This window comes from Paroedura picta, chromosome 15 (genome assembly GCF_049243985.1).
Source record: "Paroedura picta isolate Pp20150507F chromosome 15, Ppicta_v3.0, whole genome shotgun sequence".
NCBI lineage: Eukaryota > Metazoa > Chordata > Lepidosauria > Squamata > Gekkonidae > Paroedura > Paroedura picta.
The window spans coordinates 30,207,880-30,232,614 of record NC_135383.1 but is presented as its reverse complement, the minus strand read 5'-3'; the positions used below and the strand labels follow the sequence as shown (position 1 = coordinate 30,232,614).

Below are 24,735 nucleotides of genomic sequence, written 5' to 3'. Positions count from 1 at the left end.
ATTCGTAACGGTTAAAGCGGTTTCTCAGTGGAACAGGCTTCCTCGGGAGGTGACGGGTTCTCCATCTTTGGAAATTTTTTAACAGAGGCTAGATAGCCATCTGACGGTGAGGCTGATTCTGTGAAGGCAAAGGGGTGGCAGGTTACAGTAGATGAGCGATAGGGATATGAGTGTCTTGCATAGTGCAGGGGGTTGGACTAGATGACCCATGAGGTTCCTTCCAGCTCTATTATTCAATGATTCTATGATCTGCTGCCAAGCACACAATGTAAATGTCCCTAACACCGCTACAAGCATTAGTTGAAAGTAGCCGAGATACTCACCTATTTCTTTAAGCCAAATTTCCCTTAACAAAATTTTACTTGTTTCTCACCTATTATCTGTTCCCCATTTAATACAACTGCATCCTTATTAAATGAACAGGTGGCAAATTTCACCTACTGTAAATATTATGGCCAGTCCTTTCCATTATTCCTTTAAAAGGTAAAGGTAAAGGTATCCCCTGTGCAAGCACCATGTCTGACCCTTGGGGTGACGCCCTGCAGCGTTTTCATGGCAGACTCAATACGGGGTGGTTTGCCAGTGCCTTCCCCACTCATTACCGTTTACCCCCCAGCAAGCTGGGTACTCATTTTACCGACCTCAGAAGGATGGAAGACTGAGTCAACCTTGAGCCGGCTGCTGGGATCGAACTCACAGCCTCATGGGCAGAGCTTTCAGACTGCATTTCTGCCGCTTAACACTCTGCGCCACAAGAGGCTCTTAATAGGTAAAGGTAAAGGTATCCCCTGTGCTAGCACCGAGTCATGTCTGACCCTTGGGGTGACGCACTCCAGTGTTTTCATGGCAGACTCAATACGGGGTGGTTTGCCAGTGCCTTCCCCAGTCATTACCGTTTTACCCCCCAGCAGCAAGCTGGGTACTCATTTTACCGACCTCGGAAGGATGGAAGGCTGAGTCAACCTTGAGCCGGCTGCTGGGATTGAACTCCCAGCCTCATGGGCAAAGCTTTCAGACGGCTGCCTTACCACTCTGCGCCACAAGAGGCTCTATCAAGCTCCTTTAGGGATTATCTTTTAATGAATTCCTGCCATTTATGTTTTTATCTAGGTTTATTTTACAAATAGCTTGTGTTAATGCAACTACCTCACCTCAGGAAATCTTCATCAAAAAAACAGAGCCTGTTACTTTAGTATCATAAAATCATAGAATCATAGAGTTGGAAGGGGCCATACAGGCCATCTAGTCCAACCCCCTGCTCAACGCAGGATCAGCCCTAAGCATCCTAAAGCATCCAAGAAAAGTGTGTATCCAACCTTGGCTTGAAGACTGCCAGTGAGGGGGAGCTCACCACCTCCTTAGGCAGCCTATTCCACTGCTGAACTACTCTGACTGTGAAAAAAATTTTCTCCTGATCTCTACCCTATATCGTTGTAGTTTAAATCCATTACTGCGCGTCCTTTGGGAACAGCATCCTGCCCTCCTCCAAGTGACAACTTTTCAAATACTTAAAGAGGGCTATTATGTCTCCTCTCAACCTCCTTTTCTCCAGGCTGAACATTCCCAAGTCCCTCTACCTATCTTCATAGGGCTTGGTCCCTTGGCCCCAGATCATCTTCATCACTCTCCTCTGTACCCTTCCAATTTTATCTACGTCCTTCTTGAAGTGAGGTCTCCAGAACTGTACACAGTACACCAGGTGTGGTCTGACCAGTGCTGTATACAATGGGACTATGACATCTTGTGATTAGTACAAGTAAGATCAAACAAATACATCCCAAAGAGCAAATCACATCAAAACCTGGGCACAAAATGTGGCCACTATATTTGTCGTCTGATGGTTCCTGTTCGAACAAAGGTACTCCAGCCTAACTCCATTTGATTAACCAGTGAAGCTATCTAACAATGGGCTCATAATTTCCATATGACTCTTCCCATAAAAGGGAATAGTTGAAAAATATATACACTGATGATGATTCAGCTCCACACTATAACAAAGAACAAAGCCTCTACAAATAAGGAATTTTCCTAAGCATCTTTTCCAATACTGAACAGTGTGGTGTAGAAGTTAAGAGTGGCAGCCTCTGAACTGGAATACCAGGTTTGATTCTCCACTCCCCTACATGAAGGCAGCCGGGTGACCTTGGACCCGTCACAGTTCTCTCAGAGCTCTCTCAGCCCCACCTACCTCACAGGTATCTGTTGTGGGGAGAGGAAGGGAAGGTGATTGTAGGCCGCTTTGAGACTCCTCTGAGTAGTGAAAAGTGGGGTATAAAAACCAGTTCTTCTTCTATTTAAAGTAAATGCCCTTCTAGAGTTATTGGATTGAGGAAGTATAAGTAGGCTGCCAGAACAGCAATATATCTAGTATTTGCAGGAGGACTAAAACCTAGAGATCTAAAAATATCAGCTTGTCTTTCAGTATCCATCATTCTCTGCTTGCCCATTCTGTCCTAAGAACCAGAAGAGCTTGGGGGAAGAGGCCAAGTTTTCTAAAAGAATTTAAAACTCTCTTTTGCCAGCTGGACTGAAATTGATCCAGAAGTATTAAGGGAAGCAGACTTTGGGGGTTTATACTTTCCATCAGACACTTGATGACTGATCAGATGCAGATTCTGTCTTCAATCTCTTAGCATGCCAGTTTCCAGGAGTTTGACTGGGGACTTGTAAAATAGCTCTGAGGAACTTGGACTGAACAGGAACAGGATGACAGTCACAAAAATGTGCCATGCAATAAATGGGCTAACATTTTGGCATTGAAGAATTTTAAGGGCAGCGGGCACATAGTGCTCCCCTTGTGACTGTTAAAATTTTAATATACTATTTGCTGGAGTCAGCAAGTTAGCTATTATGTATTGTTTTTGCAACAGAGGTTTGCAGGACTACATCCAGATATTTGATGATGTTGACTGGTTCTAGCTGGTTCCCCTGAAACTCCTGAAGTCTGATCTTTGGGTTTTTCCTAATGGACATGATCTTGGTTTCCTGATAATTGATCATAAGTTGTTCAATTTTACAATAGAAAGCATGTTTTTTAAAGCTCTCTGCAGCCCAATGGGGGTGCCAAGCTCTGCTTTACCTTCAGGGGAACCTTCAAGGACATGTTTCGTCCTGAGGTATTTTGTAGCTGAAACAATCAGAGAAATTGTTGCAGGGAATGGACATGTCATCTGCCCCACTGCATAGCTTCTGACTATTGAGATCCTGTATTTACATGATCTTGCCATGATATATTATCCTGTGTGACCCCCTGTATTAATCTATGTATGGGTATTTGGGATTCTTTGATGTGTTGTACTTTATGCATTAGTGTGTAGGGATTTTAGTGCTTTGGGACATTGCTCTGCTTGCCCATTCTTTCACACCTTGCTTGGCTAACCTTTTAGGCCAGTGAAACTGGGGCCAGCTGTCCAGTTTCTGTCAAATTCTTGTTAGTCCAATCTGGCAGGATGCTGTAATACCCTATGTGCCTTCTTTAAAGCTCCAGGATTACCTCACTGGCCTGAAAAACTGGGAGACTGTAGTCCTGCTGTGTCTGAAAATATATTTTATGACATTAGTTTTTGATTGATTTTCACTGTGTGGAAAGAGAGCAATCTGACCATTTGTCTAAACTAGGTAAACTAATGTCCCACCATGTCAATCTCGCTCTTTTCCGCTGTACCAGGCAGATGTATGCTCTATCTTGATCTAGCCTGCAAGGCTGTTGTGTGGCACCTGCAGGAGGAGAGGCTACAGTGGTGGCACCCCCCCTGCCCCGGCCAAGCTGCTCGCCCTGCCATTACCCCAGTGAAAGGGTCGTTCAACCCCAAAAGGGTTTCCTACCCCCAGGTCAGAATCACTGCACTAGAGGGACATGAAGCATCTCCTCTGCATAGCCAGGCAAGGTATATAATTAATGAAGGAGGGAAATTTCTTATTGATCAAGAGTTCTGGTACTCTGTTTTTTTTAAAAAGAAAAAAATTCTGGAAGAAACTGGTTTTGATAGGTCCCAGTCCTGGGGAAAAATTCTTGACTGCCCTTGGAACTACAAATTGTTCAGAACCAAGATTTAGCTTATCCAAGGACAGTGGAGCCTGTAGGTATGTGCGCTTCGGACCGCTTCGGCCGAAAATGGGTCCCAAAACGGTCCATTTCGGACACAAAACATTCTGAAACACTGACTGCCATTATTTTAGAAGGCCGAAACACAGCCTTGCGAAACGCATTGCGGAGCATTCCGGCTGTTTTGGGTGGCCAGCCATTTAAAATTTAAAGGAACAGCAGAGAGCCAGGAACTGCCTGTAGCTTTCTCACTCTGTTTCCCACCTCTGCCTGGCCTCCCAAGGCAAAGGGGGGGAAGGGAGGGAGGCAGACCTCTCAAGAGCCTAGCCAATCATTGCAATGCATTTTGCAGAGGCATTACAATGAGGTCTTGCAGCACCTTTAAGTTTTCTGCAATACAAGGCAAGGTAACTGAGGGGGGGGAGCTGGGGATGGTTAGCCTACAGCAGTGGTCCCCAACCTTTTTATCTCCGGGGAACGGTCAACGCTTGAGAATTTTACTAAGGCCCGAGGGGGGGGGATACTCTTTTGCCAAGGGACGTTGCCACCACGGTCTGAGCCCCTGCTCCACTTTCTTTCCCGCCGGCACCCCTGACTTCCCACCACCTGCTGGGGGGTGATGCCAGCAGCAGCTGCGCACTGCCACTCCGAAGGGGAGCCCCTGCCATGACGGCCGCTGAAGAGCACCAAAGGTGAGCCGGCAGCAGAGTGGCAGGGCAGCCCCGAGGCAGAAGCTGGGGAGGAGGAGGAGGAGGAGGAGCTGCAGCCCGGTACCAACTGGTCCGCAGCCCGGTACCAGTCCCCGGACCGGGGGTTGGGGACCACTGGCCTACAGGGACACAGGTTTTGAGGCAAAAACATCACTTGGCTAATTAGAGAAGGTTAGGCTATTACCTTGTCAGTGTCATCTTACAGGAAACCTTTGTTGCATTTCCATCCTACCATTACAGCTTTGTCAAAACTTACTTTACAGTCAGTTCTTGAAACACAGAAATACAAGCAAGAACCAGAAAGATTTTGAAGAAGTGAGCGATTGTTTAAGTGAGGCATTGTTAGAATGTGTCAGGATCAGTCCCCTGATCTCTGCAATATTTTGAGATTGACCAGAGAGAATCTCTGTAGAATCTTTGTAACCCCTTTTATGACCCTGAGCTATTTCACACTGCAATGTATATTCTCTCCTGCTGTGACACTTTCTTGCAAATGTTGCTCTGTACTTTGTTAGCTACAAAGAAGGGCGCCGGTTCCACCAAGGACGGTCTGGCAGGAAGCCCAGGATGGTACCTGGTGTGTGGGGAGGTAATTCCACCCTGGGAAAGTGGGGACATTTGGGCGGGAGAAATGCATTGATAACTGCTTGCTGTCCATGTATCGATTAGTTTCGACATCAGACGTTAGAGTGTTCAGAACTACTTCCAATAAAGCTTTCTAATACAGAAGTCTAGTTGTGAGTCTGTCTGCCTTTGACAGAATGCAACTACCCTATTAAAATCATTGTAGTTGCAGGAGATTGGGCTTGGACAGTCCCACAAGGGGATCTTTTACAGTACAAGGAGGAAAAGACACAGGATCATATGGTCTGAATTTTCAGCCTATGCTTACCCACTAATAATGTTGTTCTGATGTACTAGCATTTGATAACTAGTGGATATTACTAGTAGATATTAGATATCTAGTAGATATTAGAGCCTCTTGTGGCACAGAGTGGTAAGGCAGCAGAAATGCAATCTGAAAGCTCTGCCCATGAGGCTGGGAGTTCAATCCCAGCAGCCGGCTCAAGGTTGACTCAGCCTTCCATCCTTCCGAGGTCGGTAAAATGAGTACCCAGCTTGCTGGGGGGTAAACGGTAATGACTGGGGAAGGCACTGGCAAACCACCCCGTATTGAGTCTGCCATGAAAACACTGGAGTGCGTCACCCCAAGGGTCAGACATGACTCGGTGCTTGCACAGGGGATACCTTTACCTTTACCTATTAAGAGCCTCTTGTGGCGCAGAGTGTTAAGCGGCAGAAATGCAGTCTGAAAGCTCTGCCCATGAGGCTGTGAGTTCGATCCCAGCAGCCGGCTCAAGGTTGACTCAGCCTTCCATCCTTCTGAGGTTGGTAAAATGAGTACCCAGCTTGCTGCTGGGGGGGTAAAACGGTAATGACTGGGGAAGGCACTGGCAAGGCCACCCTGTATTGAGTCTGCCATGAAAACGCTGGGTTGACCAGATATGACTCGGTGATTGCACAGGGGATACCTTTACCTTTATTAAGAGTTCTGAGGAGAAGCCGATCTTGGCTTGGCAGAGGAGTAGAAACATTAAAGACCTCATTGCTGCTTGATGTTTAGTAGCAGCTACCTATCTGGGCAACCACAGGTGTGGACCATGTTTCTCTTCAGACCAAGCCCAATGAGGCAAGTCTGAGGGATTTGGGAATGTTCAGCCTGGAGAAGAGGAGGTTGAGAGCGGACATGATTGCAGTCTTCAAGTATTTGAAAGGTTGTCACTTACAGGTGGACAGGGAAAGATTCCTGTTGGCAGCAGAGGACAAGACCCACAGTAATGGATTTTAAGTACATGTTGAACAATATCGGCTAGATATCAGGGGGTGGGGGGAAATCACAGAGTAGTGCAGCAGTGGAAATGACTGCCTAAGGAAGTGGTGAGCTCCCCCTTCGAGTAGCTGCTAGACAGATACTAGGCTGATCCTGCATTGGGTTGGACGAGATGGCGTGCATGGTCACTTCCAACTCTATGATTCTATGGCCCTGCCTGCCCGCCTGGGAACGGCTGCGACCCGGGAGGCAAGGAGGCTAGCGCTCGCTGTATTGTGTTTACAGAAGGCTTAATTTCTAGTTTACAATAAAAAACACCAATAATCTATCCCATCCCACCTCATTCAGAGGGAGGCCGAGTCTTCTTCAACTAGGAGTGAGTGCTGCAGGTCTAATAGACTCTACTAGACTTTGATACACTTTGGGAAGGTGTTCTTGATGGAAGCACCGGGGGTCTACCCTGGCCTCAACCAAACGTCTGGTGGAAGAGCTCCGTCTTGCAGGTCCTGCGGAAAGCCGACAATTCCTCCAGGGCCATCAGCTCTTCCAGGAGTTCATTCTACCAGGTTGGGGCCAGAACCGAAAAGGCCCTGGCCCGGGTCGAGGCCAGGTAAACATCTCAGGTGCCTGTGATGGCCAGTAAATTCCTCCCCTCCTATTTAACCTTTTTATGAATGAACTTGCTCTGTCCCTATCCCCCAATTCTGGCCATTGCCCAAAAATTGGTTCTCTTCACATCCCACTGCTTTTATACGCAGATGATACTGTAATGCTGTCCCATTCACAAATTGGCTTAAAACGATTACTGGTTCAATTCCTGGACTTCTGTGAAGTAAACAAACTTGCTCTGAACTTTGAGAAGTCAGAAATTGTGGTTTTTGGAAAGTATTCAATGGGAAACTAAGTGCCCAACTGCTCTATGGCATCCCTATTTGGATCAACGCTTTTAACCAAACAGTCGAAAGTCTCCAATCTTTCTTCCGTCATAAAATCCTTGGGACTCCAAACTGTGTCTCTTACGCAGTCCTATGTCTAGAAACCAGCCAAAGACTATGAGAAACCAGAGCATGGTTGTTAACAATCAAGTTCTGGCTTCGCATTCATTTTAGATCTGACCCCAATAGTCTAATTTCCCTCATGCTATCTGAACATGAGTCATCTACTTGGTTAAGACACATTGAGGGGAAAATTAAATCTTAAGAAATCTCTTTAGACTCCTTGTATCTGTTATCTGAAAAGAATGCATTTAATTCAATTAAACACAGACTGTTAGACATAGAACTGCAGGAACTTAGCAGTAAAGCTAGAAACGTTTGCTCGCCATTGAGCTTGGGGATCTCACCAAGCTCTCAGCCCCTAGCTGCGTACTTCTACCATCTAATCATCCCACAACAACGTAGAGCATTCATGTTAGCTAGAACTAATGCTCTACCTTCTGCTGTGCTATATAGGAGATTTCAACAGATCCTGCATTCAGCTTGGTTGTGCCCCTGTGGACAATGCTGTATAGAATCAATTACACACGTTTTCTTCCATTGTCCATTTTATTCCTCGATCCGAGCTAAATTTCCTAACTCGCTGCTGTGTAAAAGAGAACTGCATTCGGATGAACGTAAGATTCAGTTTCTTTTGACATCCCAGAACCCTGATATAATTGCACCAGTTGCAAAGTTTTTATATCTTGCCATGAGAAATCGTGAATGTATTATGTCTTACTCTGAAGCATGATCTTTGCCCTTGTTTTCTCTAGCAGTGGATCCTTTTGCACTTTCCCTTCTTATATAGTACTTTTAAAAGACCAGTAAATTCATACCCGCAGAGCGAAGGGCCCTATGGGGGGCATAAGCAACTAAGCAGTCCCACAGGTAAGTAGGATCCAAGCCGCGCATGGCCTTAAAGGTTAATACCAAAACCTCGAACTTGACCCGGAAACAGACTGGTAACCAGTGCAGATGGTGAAGGGCCGGCTGAATATGGGCCCTCCAAGGTGTCCTAGTGAGGACCCTGGCAGCTGTGTTTTATACCAGGTGTAACTTCTGGATCAGTCAAAAGCAGGCCCGCATAGAGTGAGTTACAGTAGTCTAGTCTGGAAGTGACCATTGCATGGATCACTGCGGCCAAGTGATCTGAAGACAGGTAGGGCGCTAGTAGCCGGGCCTGGCGAAGATGGAAAAATGCCGTCAGGGCTACTTTAGTGACCTGAGCCTCCATGGTAAGGGAGGCATCAAAGGTCACTCCCAAATTCCTGGCAAAAGATGCAGATGTTAATTGCACACCGTACAGGCATGGGAGACGTGCTTCCTGATCCTGCCCTCTTCTTCCCAGCCACAGGACTGTACGGTGTGCAATTAACCCCTCTTGGAGGGGTTGAGTTTCAGGCAACTTTGCCTGACCCATCCAGCCACTGCTTCCAAACAACCGGCAAATGTCTCCGGGGGGAGTCCGGGGGAGTTGAAGGTATGTTCTGATTTATTCAATTGTTATTGCCCCATTGTAACTTTGGTTTGCTAATTATGATTCTTTACATGTACAGCTGGATTTTCAGATAGTTAGGTGGAAGATAATGGAGCAGATATTAAAGGGAGCGATCTGCAAACATCTGGAGGACAATTTGGTGATCCAAGGAAGTCAGCATGGATTTGTCTTCAACAGGTCCTGTCAGACCAACCTGGTTTCCTTTTTTGACCAAGTAATAGGTTTGCTGGATCGTGGAAATTCGGTTGATGTTGTTTACTTGGATTCTAGTAAATCTTTTGATAAGGTTCCCCATGATGTTCTGATGGATAAATTGAAGGACTGCAATCTGGATTTTCAGATAGTTAGGTGGATAGGGAATTGGTTACAGAACCGCACTCAAAGTGTTGTTGTCAATGGTGTTTCATCAGACTGGAGGGAGGTGAGTAGCGGGGTACCTCAAGGTCTTGGGGCTCGGTCCGGTACTTTTTAACATATTTATTAATGATCTAGACGAGGGGGTGGAGGGACTACTCATCAAGTTTGCAGACGACACCAAATTGGGAGGACTGGCAAATAATCCAGAAGATAGAGACAGAGTTCAACGAGATCTGAACACAATGGAAAAATGGGCAAATGAGAACAAGATGCAATTTAATAAAGATAAGTGTAAAGTTCTACATCTGGGTCAGAAAAATGAAAAGCATGCCTACTGGATGGGGGATACGCTTCTAGGTAACACTGTGTGAACAAGACCTTGGGGTACTTGTGGATTGTAAACTAAATATGAGCAGGCAGTGTGATGCAGCGGTAAAAAAGGTGAATGCCATTTTGGGCTGTATCAACAGGGGCATCACATCAAAATCACAAGATATCATAGTCCCATTGTATACGGCACTGGTCAGACCACACCTGGAGTACTGTGTACAGTTCTGGAGGCCTCACTTCAAGAAGGACGTAAAAATTGAAAGGGTACAGAGGAGAGTGACGAGGATGATCTGGGGCCAAGGGACCAAGCCCTATGAAGATAATGTTGAGGGACTTGGGAATGTTCAGCCTGGAGAAAAGGAGGTTGAGAGGGGACATGATAGCCCTCTTTAAGTATATGAAAGGTTGTCACTTGGAGGAGGGCAGGATGCTGTTTCTGTTGGCTGTAGAGGAAAGGACACGCAGTAATGGGTTTAAACTACAAGTACAACGATATAGGCTAGATATCAGGAAAACAATTTTCACAGTCAGAGTAGTTCAGTAGTGGAATAGGCTGCCTAAGGAGGTGGTGAGCTCCCCCTCACTGGCAGTCTTGAAGTAAAGGTTGGATACACACTTTTCTTGGATGCTTTAGGATGCTTTGGGCTGATCCTGCGATGAGCAGGGGGTTGTACTAGATGGCCTGTATGGCCCCTTCCAACTCTATTATTCTGTGATACTTATTGTGCCAAGTATAGAGTATATAATTTACCTTAATGGAACTATAACGTAATGTACATGTTTAACTCTTTACTTATTAATATACAATGGAAATTGATAGAATTCTTTATTCAGAATTTGGGAGCAACTGAGGAACGCATATTTTCTTTAAAATGACTCTTAAACCAGACCTCGTCTTGGCCGTGGTTTCTCAGAATACATAAGAGTTTTTGATGTGTTTTAGCCTGTTTTTCAGCGTCTTCTTTCTTTGTGTCCACTGGGTGTGTGTGTGTGGGGGGGTATTTTTCTCTCTCTTTGTCCTCTGTCAAGTGTCTCTCCATCTTCACCCAATAGCCGGCCTATTACCTCATTTACCTGATGTTTGCCCCTCACATATATGGAGAAACTTTTCTTGTTCTAGTGGGCTTCCCTAGCCTGTCTCAGCTCACTCCCAGCTTTAGTATCTCTGAGGGCTGACCTACAGTTCCTACTAACCTGAAGATAGTTTTCTTTAGAAATCTGGACTTCCCTCCATTTCTTGAACAGTTCTTTTTTTTTTCTTTAGCTCCTCCTGAAGATCTCTGTTTATCCACATAGGCATCTTTGATCCCCTACCATGAGCCGCAAGGGAGTGGCGGGATATAAATCTAATAATAATAATAATAATAATAATAATAATAATAATAATAATATTTCCATCTTGCTAGAATAGTCATAATTTCAGCATACAATAGCTCTTGTTTAAGCAGAGCCCTCCCGTCTCTTGCTCCCTTCTCTACCAGCATTTTTGTCTCTCATCATGTCTCTGAGTTTAAAGTCCACCCTATGAAAGTCTAACATGCTTGTCTGACTATGAACTTCCTTGACTAGGAGGACATGGTTGCTCTCCCCCCCCCCAAGGGTTACTACCTCCTTCATCCCATCCACCAGCTCTTGCCTCTTGGTCAATATTATGTCCAAGCCTTTTGGAGATTTGATTAATGAAATTATTACCCAGGCAGGTCAGAAAGTTGCATGACTATGGATACTTAGCAGTGTTGTTTGTTTCCCAGCACACATCAGGGGAACTGAAGTCACCCATAATTACAAGGTCCTGATGCTCGGATATTCTACCAAGGCGCTCAAGTGGACGGCAGCATTCTACCATTTCTGCCAGGCCAAACTACTAGCACCCTACCTGGTCCAAGAGCACCTAGTCAGAGTGATCTGCACGATGGCCACCTCCAGGTTAAACTTCTATAACTCACTCCATGCGGGCCTACCCCAGTCCTTGACCCAGAAACTACAACTGGTCCAATATGCTGCAGCTTGGGTCCTCATGAGAACACCTTGGAGGTCTCATATTCAGTGTATTTTTCAGCAACTACACTAGCTCACAGTTGTATTCCAAATCAAGTTGAATGTTCTGGTTCTGACCTTCAAGGCCATATGTGGCCAGTGCTCAGAACACTTGAGGGACCTCCTAGCTGACTATGCCTCCTAAAAACACTCTAAGCCAGTACAATGTGGCTGGTGATTCCTGGCCCTAGAGAAGCATGTCTGACCTCAACCAGGGCCAGGGCCTCTTCTGGTGGAATAAGCTCCCAGAAGAGCCATGGAACTTCCTCAGTTTCATAGGCCCTGCAAAATGGAGCTTCTCTGCCAAGCTTTTGGTTAAAGCCAGTGAATTACTGAACTTGATACCATCATAAGGAACCCTACTTAAACTTAACACACATCCCTAGCAGGAGGTAGAAACTAAGACCCATAGCTGAGGTGATTATGGTTTAATTTTTCTTAGTCTGTTTTAATCTGTTTTAACTGGTTTTAATTGTAATGTGTGCATGCTTGTGAATGGCCTCGAGTCAGAAATCTTGTAATTGGCAGTATCTAAATTTAATTTTAATAAATACTTTAAAAAAATCTTCCCTGGTCTGGTGGTCTATAGCAGACCCCAACCACTATACTCTTTGTTTTTCCCTCCCTGATTAGAAGTCAGCACTCCTAACCACTATACCAAGCTGGCTCTCACTACAGCAGAATGGAGTTCCTTTGGCTGGGAAAGAGGGGGACAGACCAGGAAGCACACTTACCCTGCCTAACCAGGGTGCAACAACATCTCGCCATCCACCAGGAATGTGGGCGGGGAGCAGGCACTGAATTGGTGGCGAGTGGTTGCGGCCTACCTGAGGTGGGGACGTGCGGGACGAAGACGGCGCAGGTTGTATGGCGCTGTCGTCGGAGGCCAGGAGGCAGGCAGCGGGCTCGGCACAGGTCCTCCGTGGCAGCCGGGCGAGGTTCAGGCAGCGTGTGGGCGGGTTGGGGCTCGCATGCGCTGGAGGATGAGTCAGCGGCGGCATTCTTCTCGCGGCGCGGCGGGCGGGAGTGCGGAGGTGGGTGCGTGTTCCTGTGGCGGCAGCGGGTGCTCCCAGGCGCAGCCGGGCTCTTGAAGGCGTCGGGAAGTGCGGGGCGGCGGCAGGCAGCTGCGGGGCTGCGGGTGCTGGGTAGGCGGCACGCGGAGGGCGGCGGGGAGCAAGGCTGCCGCGAGCGCAGCTGAGGGGGGCAGATCAGGAGGCGCTTCGTCAGTCCGGCGGCAAGGGACCAATCGCGAGCTGCGCTGTGTTCGGCTCACAATTGGTCCCTTGCCCCCGGACTGATAATCGGAGGGCCCAATCGGCAGGCGCAAAACACCTGTTGATTGGGTCCTCTGATTGTCGGTCATGAGGAAGGGGCCTATCGGCACCCTTCCTCATCATGGACAGGGCCCTCCTTAGGTGCCCTTAACCGATTATTTAATCCGCTCCACAGGAGCGGTTAAAGATTATTATTATTAAACTTTTATACCGCCATTCTCTTAGGCTCACGCCGGTTTACACGATAAAAATTACAATAAAACCCATAGTTAAAACCATTAAAACCAATTCACACTATCAATGTTAGGCAACAGGCGAGCACTAACTAACCCGACTAACCCCCCCAAACCACCCCACGTTAGCCAGGGGACATCTGGTTGCTAATATGGGAGTGAGGCGATCAGATCATTCAGATGAACCCAGGGAGCCCAGATCTAATGTCGGGACTGCACGCCCTCCTTGACAAGCAGCGAGCTAGGTGACCTTAAGCTAGTCACAGTCCTGATAGAGCTATTCTCACAAATAAGCCCTATATGAGCCCCATGTACCTCACAAGGTATCTGTTGTGGAGAGAGGAAGGGAATGTGATTGTAAACCTCTTTGAGACTCCTTTGGATAGTGAAAAGTGGGGCATACAAACCAACACTTCTTCCTCTTCTTCAAAGTGCGCAGATCTACCTCTGCTCAAGGAATATTTGTTATTCAATATTCACCGTGAATTCTATGGCAGTCTGACTCCTGTCAGCTGCTCTGTGAGCCTTTTTCCAGCTGAGGAGCAAGATAAAGAAATTTTTACAAGCAGCAGCCATAAAGGCATATTCATCTCTAACAAGGAACATTCTTGGTCAAAACGATCATCCATCCCATACAGCTGAACCATGCAGCAACCGAAACACTTCTACCAAAGTCACCACTTACAAGGAGCACGAAAAGTTCGGTTGAAGGCAGACCTAATTTAATGGGCACAATATACCAACAACACCACTTAGCAAAATCCAAAAGCCTCTGAATACAACAGACTTGGCAATCATTTGACCTTCCAAAGTAACAGTAAACAGTTACAGCTTTTTCAAATATAGTAATTGAAATCAAAAGTATCTTCCTTCCAATGTTATCTCTCATTTTAATCTGTTCCTTTTTTAAAGCAACTTAGCCATTTTTATTAGTTGTCAGACTTCTACAGGATGCTTCAAAGTTGCCTCACAAACCTTTATCAGAGGTACAAAGCTTGCTCCAAACCAAGGTTTCATTCTTTTTTTATACTAAGCTTAAACCACAAACTAAATCTTCTTCTGCAGTTATTTCAGAAGCTTTATAAATTTACCCAGTGGGGAGGGGGAGAGGGGGAGTGGAGGAAAGGAGCTTTAGATATTCCCCCCTCATTAGAAAGTCACTTCAGCACCATGCTGGAGAAAGTGTACAGAAAAAGCTGTACTTTTTCCCTACTGCAAGGACACAAAAAGCTCAGGAATGACTTCCCAGAAGGAGAAAGGTAGGGAGCAAACTACTTAAAGGCCCCTGACCTTCCATTCTGTTTTCCCTCTAAAAAAACAAACAAAAAAAACAAACAAACAATTCCAGAAGCTGCATTTTGAAAAGGCAAAAAAAGCCTTCTAAAATAACCAAAGAAAACAGTGTGTTAACCAACGTTAATAAATGTGAACTGAGCCTGTACCTTTCCAGTACCGGGGGGGGGATCACTAGAGAGTGCACCTCCAAGCAAAAAGCATTCCTGCTCCCAGAGCAGTCTGTCAGACAGCCTTGACCACAACAGGACTTTGCTGCAGCCCGGATGTTTTTCTGTTTTGTTTGTTCTGGGAGGGCACTTTAGTAAGTGAGCCTGACTAGCAGGCAGAAGTGGTATAAGCTTAGAGATGCGCGTCATCTTCTCAGAAAATAGTAGCAAGTACCACTGAATATCTGTAACTTTGAAAATGGAACTCAGAATTCAAAATACTCAATTCAAAGCACTCACTGAAATTTCAACTAGAGCCACAATCCTAAAGCCAAACTACAAGATAAAGTCCGCCCAACTAAATTAACTGGTACCTACTTCCATGGTGAAAATGACAGGTGAAAATGTGACAGCCGATCTTATTGCAAAAGCCGCTCAGTTTTCAGCAGCAATAAAACATTTCACTCTCTGCTGCTGTCATGGTGAAGACGTCCCCCTTGCCAGTTATCCTCCAATCCTATCTTGTCAAAACACTCTAAGACCAAAATGTTTTTTTCCCTCCAATTCATGGCAGAGGCTACAAAGCACCCATCTATACACCAAACATATAAACTAAATTAGTTGTTGAAAAGTCATTTATCAGGTTGCTATAAATTACACTTTAGAAAAACAAAAGAGGTATATCATAAACACAGAAATGTGACAAAATCATTAATTAGCTTTGACCCTAAAACATTTGCAAGTTAGTAAATACAGAACATGTCCAGGCCACTGCCCATTCTCTGCTTATGGTAAATAACTTTTTTGGTTGAAATCTGTTTCAGCAACGCATGTGCATGATGCTTTCAGTCACCAATCTAATTCTTGCTTTGCCTTGGTTGTCAAAACCACTCTGCTCTAAAGCACTCAATTACAGCAAATATTAATCCAGTGAATCATGGCACTAATAGACAGGCTTTAGTATGGCATGGTGAAAAACAACAGCATGACAATGGATGCAACCAAAGCAGTCCTTAAATGACTTTACTGAATATTTTCCCATCATCCTGCTGACATTTTTAGCTCACTGCAAGAAACCAGATGAAGCATGCATGGACTAGCAAAGAAAAATGCAAACACATTTCATGGGTCTACAGTGGCATTTGGTTAATGTTCTGTTTTAAAGTCAAGAGGGGTAGCATGGCAGCTGACTTTCTTATGGTGCACAGTCATTAAATGTTGCCCAGTGGGAGTGGAGAATATATACGTTCCTTGCACAACTCTACTGGGGCAATGTCACCACAACTCTACTGGGGCAGTGTCACCGACTACTGAAGGGAATAAGCCATAATGAAGTAAGAGGAAAAATCTGTTTGAGAAAGGTACAAAGTAGAGAGGCCACTAATCTAGGAAACACATTATGTACTACTGCAGGGGAAATGCATTACGTGCCAAGGCAGAAGACTTAAAGAAATTGATTCCAGGTCCAAACAGTCACTAGATACAGATACTGCTTTAGGTTTGTCTGTGTCTTCCTCAAAAATACAGTGAAATTCTACGGTGAATAAATTGTCTTCCAAATTTAAAGCCCAGATGCTGACTTCTAAAAACCACAACAGCAGGAGAAATATATATATGTTACATTGTTTCAAAATAATGACATCAGGCACAATCCAGCCTGGATTAAGCCATGATCTACCAGTAACAGGGTATAGCACCAGAGGAAGTCAAACTAAGGAAAACTAAACCCCTACTACACTGGGGTGAAACCTACTATTACACGTGCCCTAACTACTCCAAGAACTCATTTTCTAAGGTTCTAAAACTGTCAAGTGGAAAAATCGGTTTGGAAACATAATGGGGAAAACAGGAAAAAACAACAAATCAACAAGTAATCCAAGTTCATTATCATCACTGGCTGAGAATTTCTAAGTTGACAAAAAAGTTTCACAGGGCTGGTCCAAGTTTTTTTACACATGGAAGGAGTATCTTGTGTACTACAAACTCGACAACTGGGATGAGACCACTGACAAATTTGACAGCTGCCAAACTCAAAACTATTGATTCACTTTAGTTCTGTGTTACTAAATACAAATACCACCTGCAGCCTTCCTGATCATGTTCTCAGCCCTCCATAGTGAACAATTTGTATGCCCTCTGTTATTCCATCTGGACAGGAATCCATAGCAAACGTTTCCTAGGACAATAAGAACGAAAAGCCACCTGTGTGGCAAAGCAAGTGCGCTCCCAGTACTCACCAGACAACACCGAAGGCACCATATCCAATAGGCCTGTCTGGCTCAATATCCAGTGGCTGCTGCTGCTGTGGATGATGAGGGTGCTGATGATGGTGAGCTTTAACAGCAGCAGCGGCGGCGGCTTGTACCTGAGCTGGGGCTGCTGCTGCTGGTCCAGGGGCCTGACCCGGTGCTGGCGATGGAAAATACGGCTGCTGCTGCCCTGGGTTTAACATTGCTGCTGCCGCAGCTGCTGCTGCCGCAGCTGCCGAAGAAGCATGCTGCTGTATAGGATGTACGGCAGCTGCAGAGCCTGGGTGCAGATGGTGCTGAGAGGGGTGGTGGTGATGGAGATGAGGAGGGGGCAGGTGAGAAAGGTGGTGGTGATGGTGGTGGTGGTGCCCTGCTGCTGCTGCTGCAGATGTACCGCCATTGTAAGCCGCCATCATTTTTGCATTGGCTGTGGCACTACAAAGAGACATTCAGGACAATGCCCTCTGGTTGGAGTAACAACTGGGTCAAGCTGTCATTTGGCCACAGAAAATGGATTCTGCTATACTGTCACAAACAAGTTGCCCACCTTCAAAAAACATGAGAGCTCAACAGGTCTTACATCTTCATCAAGTCAAGAAAAATGGAGGCTTTTGTGTATGTGTGCATGAGCATGCAATAACCCCCTTCCCCCCAAGATGGCTAATGTTGTGGGTACTAAAACGCCATCCTTGTTCTGCTTCTTCCGTGCCAGTCCTGAAGTTTGTCAGTCCCCCTATGGCCTAGAAAAAGGTGTGTATTCACCCCCCTAGGAAGTGTTATGAGTACTGACAAGCCCACCCCTTCCATTCCCACATCCTTTTCATTTATCTCTTCCAAATGTATCAGAAGATCCCTCAAGGGCTTCTACAGCTCTATTCCTCTCTTTTCTGTGCAGATATCCATCCACTTAACTTGGATGGATGCTAGTAATTTTCACTAAAACTGATAGGAGAGTGGCTAAATAAAATCAAGTTTTGAAGTAATGGAAAATGAAAATGCATACAAAAGAGGACAAGGATGAAAGTGAGATGAAAGAATGAACAATAACCAAAAGGGAAACAGGTTTACAACAGAATTTTGTGAACAAACAGGTGGTACAAGAGGGACAGCAAAAGCAGTTATGAAGGTCAAGGAACAGAGTTTAGGTAACTTCACTATGAATGACTTAGGGTGACAAATTAAAATAGAAATCAGGCAACCCAGGGGGGGGAAACAGACTATGAAAATGGGGGGAGGGATAGAAAACCTACACAAAACTGAGAGTACAGCATAAAGAAAAAGACTGCAAAACTGAAATGAAATTTAGATATTGGAAAAGAACAGAAATGTTACTTAGAGTTACAATAAAAAGATGAAAAACTCTTTTTGCTGTTTAAGGGAAGGTGAAGAAAGACAGAAATGGGAAGAAAAATGAACAAGAAAACATATACGAGAAATATGAAAACAAAACAAAAAAGGAAAATTTAAGAAATAGGAAACATTAAGTACGGAAGAAGGAGAGAAGAAAGAATTTAATGAGCCTATAAAAAGCAAGAGAAAGTCTTAAAATCACTGAAATTAGATTGAGGGTTAGTGGATGAAGAACTAAAGTCAGCTGAATCTATGTATACAGAAACAAATGAAAATAAAACACAAGAATCTAAAATGAGGAAAAGATAATTTCCTCCCTCTTTAATAGTTATTTAATAAGTGATAGAATAAAGAAAAACACAGAGTAAAAAGAGAAGCTCTATGGTTGATATTCTTAAAAAGAGAGGGAAGGAAAAAAAGATGAAACGGGGGGCTTTCCTCTCAGTTTTTAATATAGAAGTTTTAGAAGTGAAGGCAGACAGTAGAGTAAGGAACTGAACAAATGCAAGACCAGAAAACTAGAATCAGAAGACAAAGTGATTGAGATGCACTAAATTCAAACAGGGATTAAATTACTACAACCAAAGTTAGGATGTAGGGCAAAAAGTAGTCCGTGAATGAAATATGCCAAAGATATTAAGAAACAGCGGGGCAAAACTGCTTAGTGATTCTATATATGTAGAATAAGAACTACAGTCGGAGGGGCCAGGGAGGAACGAGAAGCGCGCCGCGAGAGAGAGGCAGGAGGGGGGGGGGCAGGCACCAGGAATCACGCGGCCTTTCCCGGGCAGCCGCGGGCACAAGAGGCGATATCTGCATCCGCAGGCGGAGGCCGGACTGAAAGCGCCAGGCGGGGGCGGGGGGGGCACCGGGGGTCCTGCGGGGGGGGTAGAGTGGGCGAGAAGCGGAAGGAAGCAAGGAAGGCCTGCCTGCCCCCTCCCTCCCTCCCTCCCTCCCTGGGCGGGGGGCCCTGACAGCCTGACCCAGCGACGCCGGGGATGGGGGGGGGGCTCGATGGGCGCCTGAGGAGGGGGGGGGGGCTCGCCAGCGGCTCGCGGCCTCCCCGGGCGGGCGGGGGTTCCTCCCGGGGGTCGGCGGGGCGGGCGGCTCAGGCGGCGGGGCTCCACGCCGCCTTTTCGTCGCCCTCTCCGTCCGCCGCCGCCGCCGCCGCTTCCGCCTCCTCCTCCTTCCGCCGCCTCCTCCTCGTCTGCCGCCGCCCCGGCCGCGACTCGCCGCCGCCTCACGGGAGCCCCAGAGCGGAGCGCGGAGCCAAAGAGCAGGCGGCGGGCACGCGCATGCGCGCGCTCCTCTTAGGCCTGCCGCCTTCGCCTCAGCGCGGCCTTTTCCTCCTTTTCTTTTTTTCGCCCCCGCCTCGCCATATCAAGGCGGCGCGCGCGCTCTTCCCCCCCACCCGCCCCCTCTGACAGGTGCCCCGCCCTCCTTTTCCCTTGAGCGACCAATGAGGATACGGAGGCCTCCCCTGTAAATGGAGGAAGGTACCGCCCTCCCTTTCGGCTTCTGACGGATCAAAGGATGACTCTTCGCCCTCCGCAGCCAATCGGGAGGCCCCCTCGGGTTTCCCCGCCCCTGACGCCTCTTTTGCCAATGAGACCCCGCGAGACTGCTCTCACCTCACGCAACCTTCACCTACATTTCGGTTAAGGGAAGGAGGCGGGTCTCGGCCAGTTGGTACGGCCTCAACTTTGTCTAGCCAATCACGGAGCGCAGCTCTCATTTAGCGCCCAATAGACGCATCCCTTCCCTTTCGACTAGATCAAAATGTCGGGCGGATGGACCTATCCGTTTCTCGGCTCCAAACTGAGGGCCCCTGACAGAAGGGGAGCAACACAGGAGAGGCGCGGCCTTTGGACAGGCAGTGTGGCCGTCGAATGAGAGAGGGGACCCTTCCACGCGAGGCGGTCCCACTCCGCCAGAGGCCAATGGTGTCGGGCGGGAAGCGCCGCCAGACGGACAGAGGAGCCGGCCACTCAGGCTCGGCAGCGCACGCCGCGGGGCGGATCCAGGGCCGAGCGGGGTCAGGCGCAGGGCTCCTGCGGCGGCGGCGGCGGCTGCCCGGTGGGCGTGGCTTGCGGCTGGCCTGCTGGGCGGGGCCGCGCTCGAGCGGCTCTCCTCCCCTCCCCCCGAGGGCCTGGCCCCCCTCCTGACCCCGCGCGGCCCGGAAGCGGAAGGGGCGCCGAGGGAGGGGCCGCGGCAGGACTGAGCCGGACCGGGCCCAGCTGCGTCTGACTAGGGCGGTATCCGGGACGTGTTTCCCAGCAGGCGAGAGGGACGGCGCGGCAACCTGCCGTTCGCAACCACGAGGCAGGGAGGACGGGAGGCCCCAGGGGGACGGGGGGACGGGGGCTGAGCGCAATGCCCTTTGGCAGGCCCCGCGGGACCGCTTCGGCTCCCCCGGGCGCGCCTCCCACCGGGCGGGGGCGGGGCCGGGACAGAGGAGGCTCCGCGCTGGTGGCGGTGAAGGGAGCTCCCCTGGGCCGGGGATCACCAGCCGGTTGGATCCATTGTAAACTTGGCAAGTAGCAGAAACCTTTGGCATAGTTCCTCCAGAATCTTTTCAAACATTCCTAACCTTGGTAGCCAACCAAGCTAATTTGGCTAGTGCAGAACTCATCAGACAGCATTTTCTTGAGTGTACCAGAAATCTGCCTGGTTCGTGGGAGGGATTTCAAGTCCTTTCCTAACTTGATTATAAAGCTTATATTCAAAAGCATACCTTCTGCTGTTTCTATACTTCCATCCTGACAGATGCATAAACATACTGCTTAGAACAACTCTGCTCCATCCTCTATATGGCACCCTTTTAAATACTTGAAGATGGGTATTTGTTTTCCCTTTCCCTACAACAGACACCCTGTGAGGTAGAGAACCCTGATATTACTGCTCGGTCAGAACGGAAGAAGAAGAGTTGGTTCTTATATGCTGCTTTTCCCTACCCAAAGGAGGCTCAAAGTGGCTTCCATTCACCTCCCCTTTTCTCTACCCACAACAGACACCCTGTGAGGGAGGGGAGGCTGAGAGAGCCCTGAGATCACTGAAGAAGAAGAAGAGCTGGTTCTTAGGTGCCCCTTTTCTCTACCCAAAGGAGTCTCAAAGCAGCTTATAGTCACCTTCCTTTAACTTTCCCGTGAGGGGTGGGAAGCTGAGGGAGCCCTGATATTACTGCTTGGTCAGAACAGTTTTATCCGTGCCGTGGTGAGCCCAAGATCACCCAGCTGGCTGCATGTGTGGGGAGTGCAGAATCGAACCTGGCATGCCAGATTAGAAGTCTGCACTCCTAACCACTACACCATGCTGGCTCTTTTAAAGCATTAGTGAGATGTAGTTGCTATAGTTGTGTACTGTGACCAAGAAAACACATGGGCATGAATCTGGCAGGGTTTGGATCCTGATTCCCAGCTGTCCAGGTTAGCCCATGTTAATCCACTGATGCAAGGCAAAACACCACCAGCTGAGGCTAGAGCAGCGGATGGCATCAATCTGACCCCCTCTGCCTTTCTCCCTCGCTTCCCCCAGAATTATGTCATCAGGAAGGTGCCTGAGGAGTGATATTAGCATACCAGGAATATAACATAACTGCTGATTTTAAAATTTATTGATGATGATTTTAATGCATGTAATGTAGCTCATGTTGTTCACCACCCGAAACACCCATTGCAGAAGAGTGTCAAGTCAAATAAATAAAAGTATTCTTCCCAGTAAAAGGTAAAGGTATCCCCTGTGCAAGCACCGGGTCATGTCTGACCGTTGGGGTGACGCCCTCTAGCGTTTTCATGGCAGACTTAATAACAGGTGGTTTGCCAGTGCCTTCCCCAGTCATTACCGTTTACCCCCCAGCAAGCTGGGTACTCATTTCACTGACCTCGGAAGGATGGAAGGCTGAGTCAACCTTGAGCTGGCTGCTGGGATTGAACTCCCAGCCTCATGGGCAGACAGCTTCAGACAGCATTTCTGGTGCCTTACCACCCTGCGCCACAAGAGGCTCTATTCTTCCCAAGGGTATTCCAATAATGGGGCCTGTTCTCTCCAAGCCCACTCCTGCCTTCCATGAGTCAGTCCAAGGAGGGAACTTGCAGCTGGGGTTGGCACACTTACCCTAACAGTTGCTACGGAAAGAGAGCCAGTGCAAATCCTGAAGGGAGTAGAATAGAAGATGACTTCTCTGATCCTTCCCCCAGCTTTTAGAGCTAGAAGGCAAAGCAATTTGTGAACAATGAAACAATTTATGTGCCTGATCTGTATCATTTATACATTATTTCTATAGCATGCAAATTAGATTGATTTGGAGGACTGAAACATGACCACCTCTAAAACCAAGATGTTCTTGTTTATTTTATTCGTTTATTTGCCTAATTTATTAACTGCCACCCCCAGTCCAAGCTGGCTCATGGCGGTTTACAGTAAAACCCCAGTGAAATAACAATAAAATACAATTATAAATCACCTGGCAGCATAATCCCACTTCCTCCCTCCCAACCCACCAATTTGGTGCAGGTGAAAATGCCCACCCCCTGTACTCCCTGCCCACCCAGCCTCAGGGGGGAAGGGGGCACCTCCTGCTCTAGATGTACCAGGTATTCTGAGGAGGGACCCCAGATCTTCCACGGCTAGGCCTCAACAAAATGCCTGGTGGAAGAGCTCTGTCTTGCAGGGCCTGTGGGACAGCACCACCTCTTTCAGGGCCCTCAGTTCTTCTGGAGCTCATCCCACCAGGTCGAGGCTGGGACTGAGAATGCCCTGGCCCTGGTCAAGGCTAGGTGCACCTCCCGTGGGCCGGGGACCACTAACAAATTTAAATCTCCAGAGTAAAGGGCCCTGTGGGGGGCATAAGGAGACAGGCGGTCTTTCATATACGTGGGGCCTAGACCACGAATAGCCTTGAAGGTTAATACCAAAACCTTGAATGTATTTGGCAACCAGTGTAGCTGCGTTGGCACCACGTGGGCCCTTCAAGATAACCTAGAGAGGACCCTAGCAGTCGCATTTTGCACCAACTATAATTTCCAGGACAAGGGAAGGCCCACATGAAGCAAATTACAGAAGTCTAGTCTGGAAGTGATCATTGTATGGATCACTGTAGTCAGGTTTTCCAGACATGTAGGGTGCTAGTAGCCTGGCTTGGTGTAGATGGAAAAATGCCACCCAGGCTATTCTGGTGATCTGTGCCTCCATCAATAGAAAGGCATCAAAGATCACCCCCAAATTCTTCAAGTTGTACCCCATCGAGGAAAGGGAGGGGTGCTTCCTGATCCTGCCCCATTCTACCCAGCCACAGGAACTCTGAGTTGGGAGGGTTGAGTTTTAGGCGGCTCCTCTTGAGCCATTGAGACACTGCTTCTAAACATCTGGCGAATGTTTCTGGGGGAGAGTCCAGCTGACCGTCCATTGGGAGACAGAACTGGGAGTCATCCGCATATTGGCGACAACCCAGCCCAAAGGGTGCCATATGGAGGATGGAGCAGAGTTGTTCTCTCTTACCCCAGAGGGACAGACCAGAACCAATGGGATGAAATTAATTCAAAATAAATTCTGTCTAAACATCCGGAAGAAGTTCCTGACAGTTAGAGTGGTTTCTCAGTGGAACAGGCTTCCTTGGGAGGTGGTGGGTTCTCCTTCTTTGGAAATGTTTAAACAGAGGCTGGATAGCCATCTGACGGAGAGGCTGATTCTGTGAAGGCAAAGGGGTGGCAGGTTACAGTAGATGAGCGATTGGGATGTGAGTGTCCTGCATAGTGCAGGGGTTGGACTAGATGATCCATGAGGTCCCTTCCAACTCTATGATACCATGATTCAAAGCTCCAGGCCAGCTCTGCCAGAGGACACCTATAGACATTAAAAAGCCTGGGGGAGAGTATCAGCCCCTGCGGAACTCCACAAGGGAGTATATAGGGGTGCAACAATTCTCCCCCCACTGACACTCTCTGTGTCTGGTTCCAGAGGAAGAAAATCAGGGGACAGTAAGGCTGTCCCCTGAATCCCCATCCTGGCAAGGCGGCGGGCTAGCGACTTGTGGTCAAGTTGGGGAATGTTTTATTGGGGATTTTATTGTACTTTAATGCTATGTTATGAACCGCAGTGAGACCAAATTGGCAAACGACGGTATATAAATCCATAAATAAATAAGTACGTACATACATACATACATACATACATACATACATACCATGTCAAACGTGGGAAACAGCTCTAATAACATGAGGACAGCTGAACCACCCCAATCCAGCTAGCACTGGAGATCATCCATCAAGGTGGCCAGCATGCTCTCCACCCTGTGGCCAGGACAGAAACCTGACTGGTATGGGTCAAGCACCGAAGTTTCATCCAAGAATGGCAGGAGCTGATCCGTGGTGACCTGCTCAACCTCCTTCCCCAGAAACACAGGGT

At 47.5% G+C, this 24,735-nt stretch overlaps 1 protein-coding gene across 6 annotated transcripts in view; it reads right to left on the bottom strand.

Annotated features, from left to right (window-relative positions):
* Positions 1 to 19,720, bottom strand: part of NLK (nemo like kinase) — a 229,295-nt gene extending 209,575 nt beyond the window's left edge. For 2 of the 6 annotated variants that reach the window (XM_077312415.1, XM_077312416.1), the window contains exon 1: positions 16,972 to 19,720. In XM_077312415.1, the coding sequence (XP_077168530.1) occupies positions 16,972 to 17,432 (461 nt within the window). In that variant the 5' untranslated portion in view covers positions 17,433 to 19,720. The remainder of the gene's footprint in view (positions 1 to 16,971) is intronic. The other 4 variants (XM_077312413.1, XM_077312414.1, XM_077312418.1 and 1 more) reach the window with 2 other exon arrangements.
* Between the last annotated feature and the right edge of the window lie 5,015 nt (positions 19,721 to 24,735).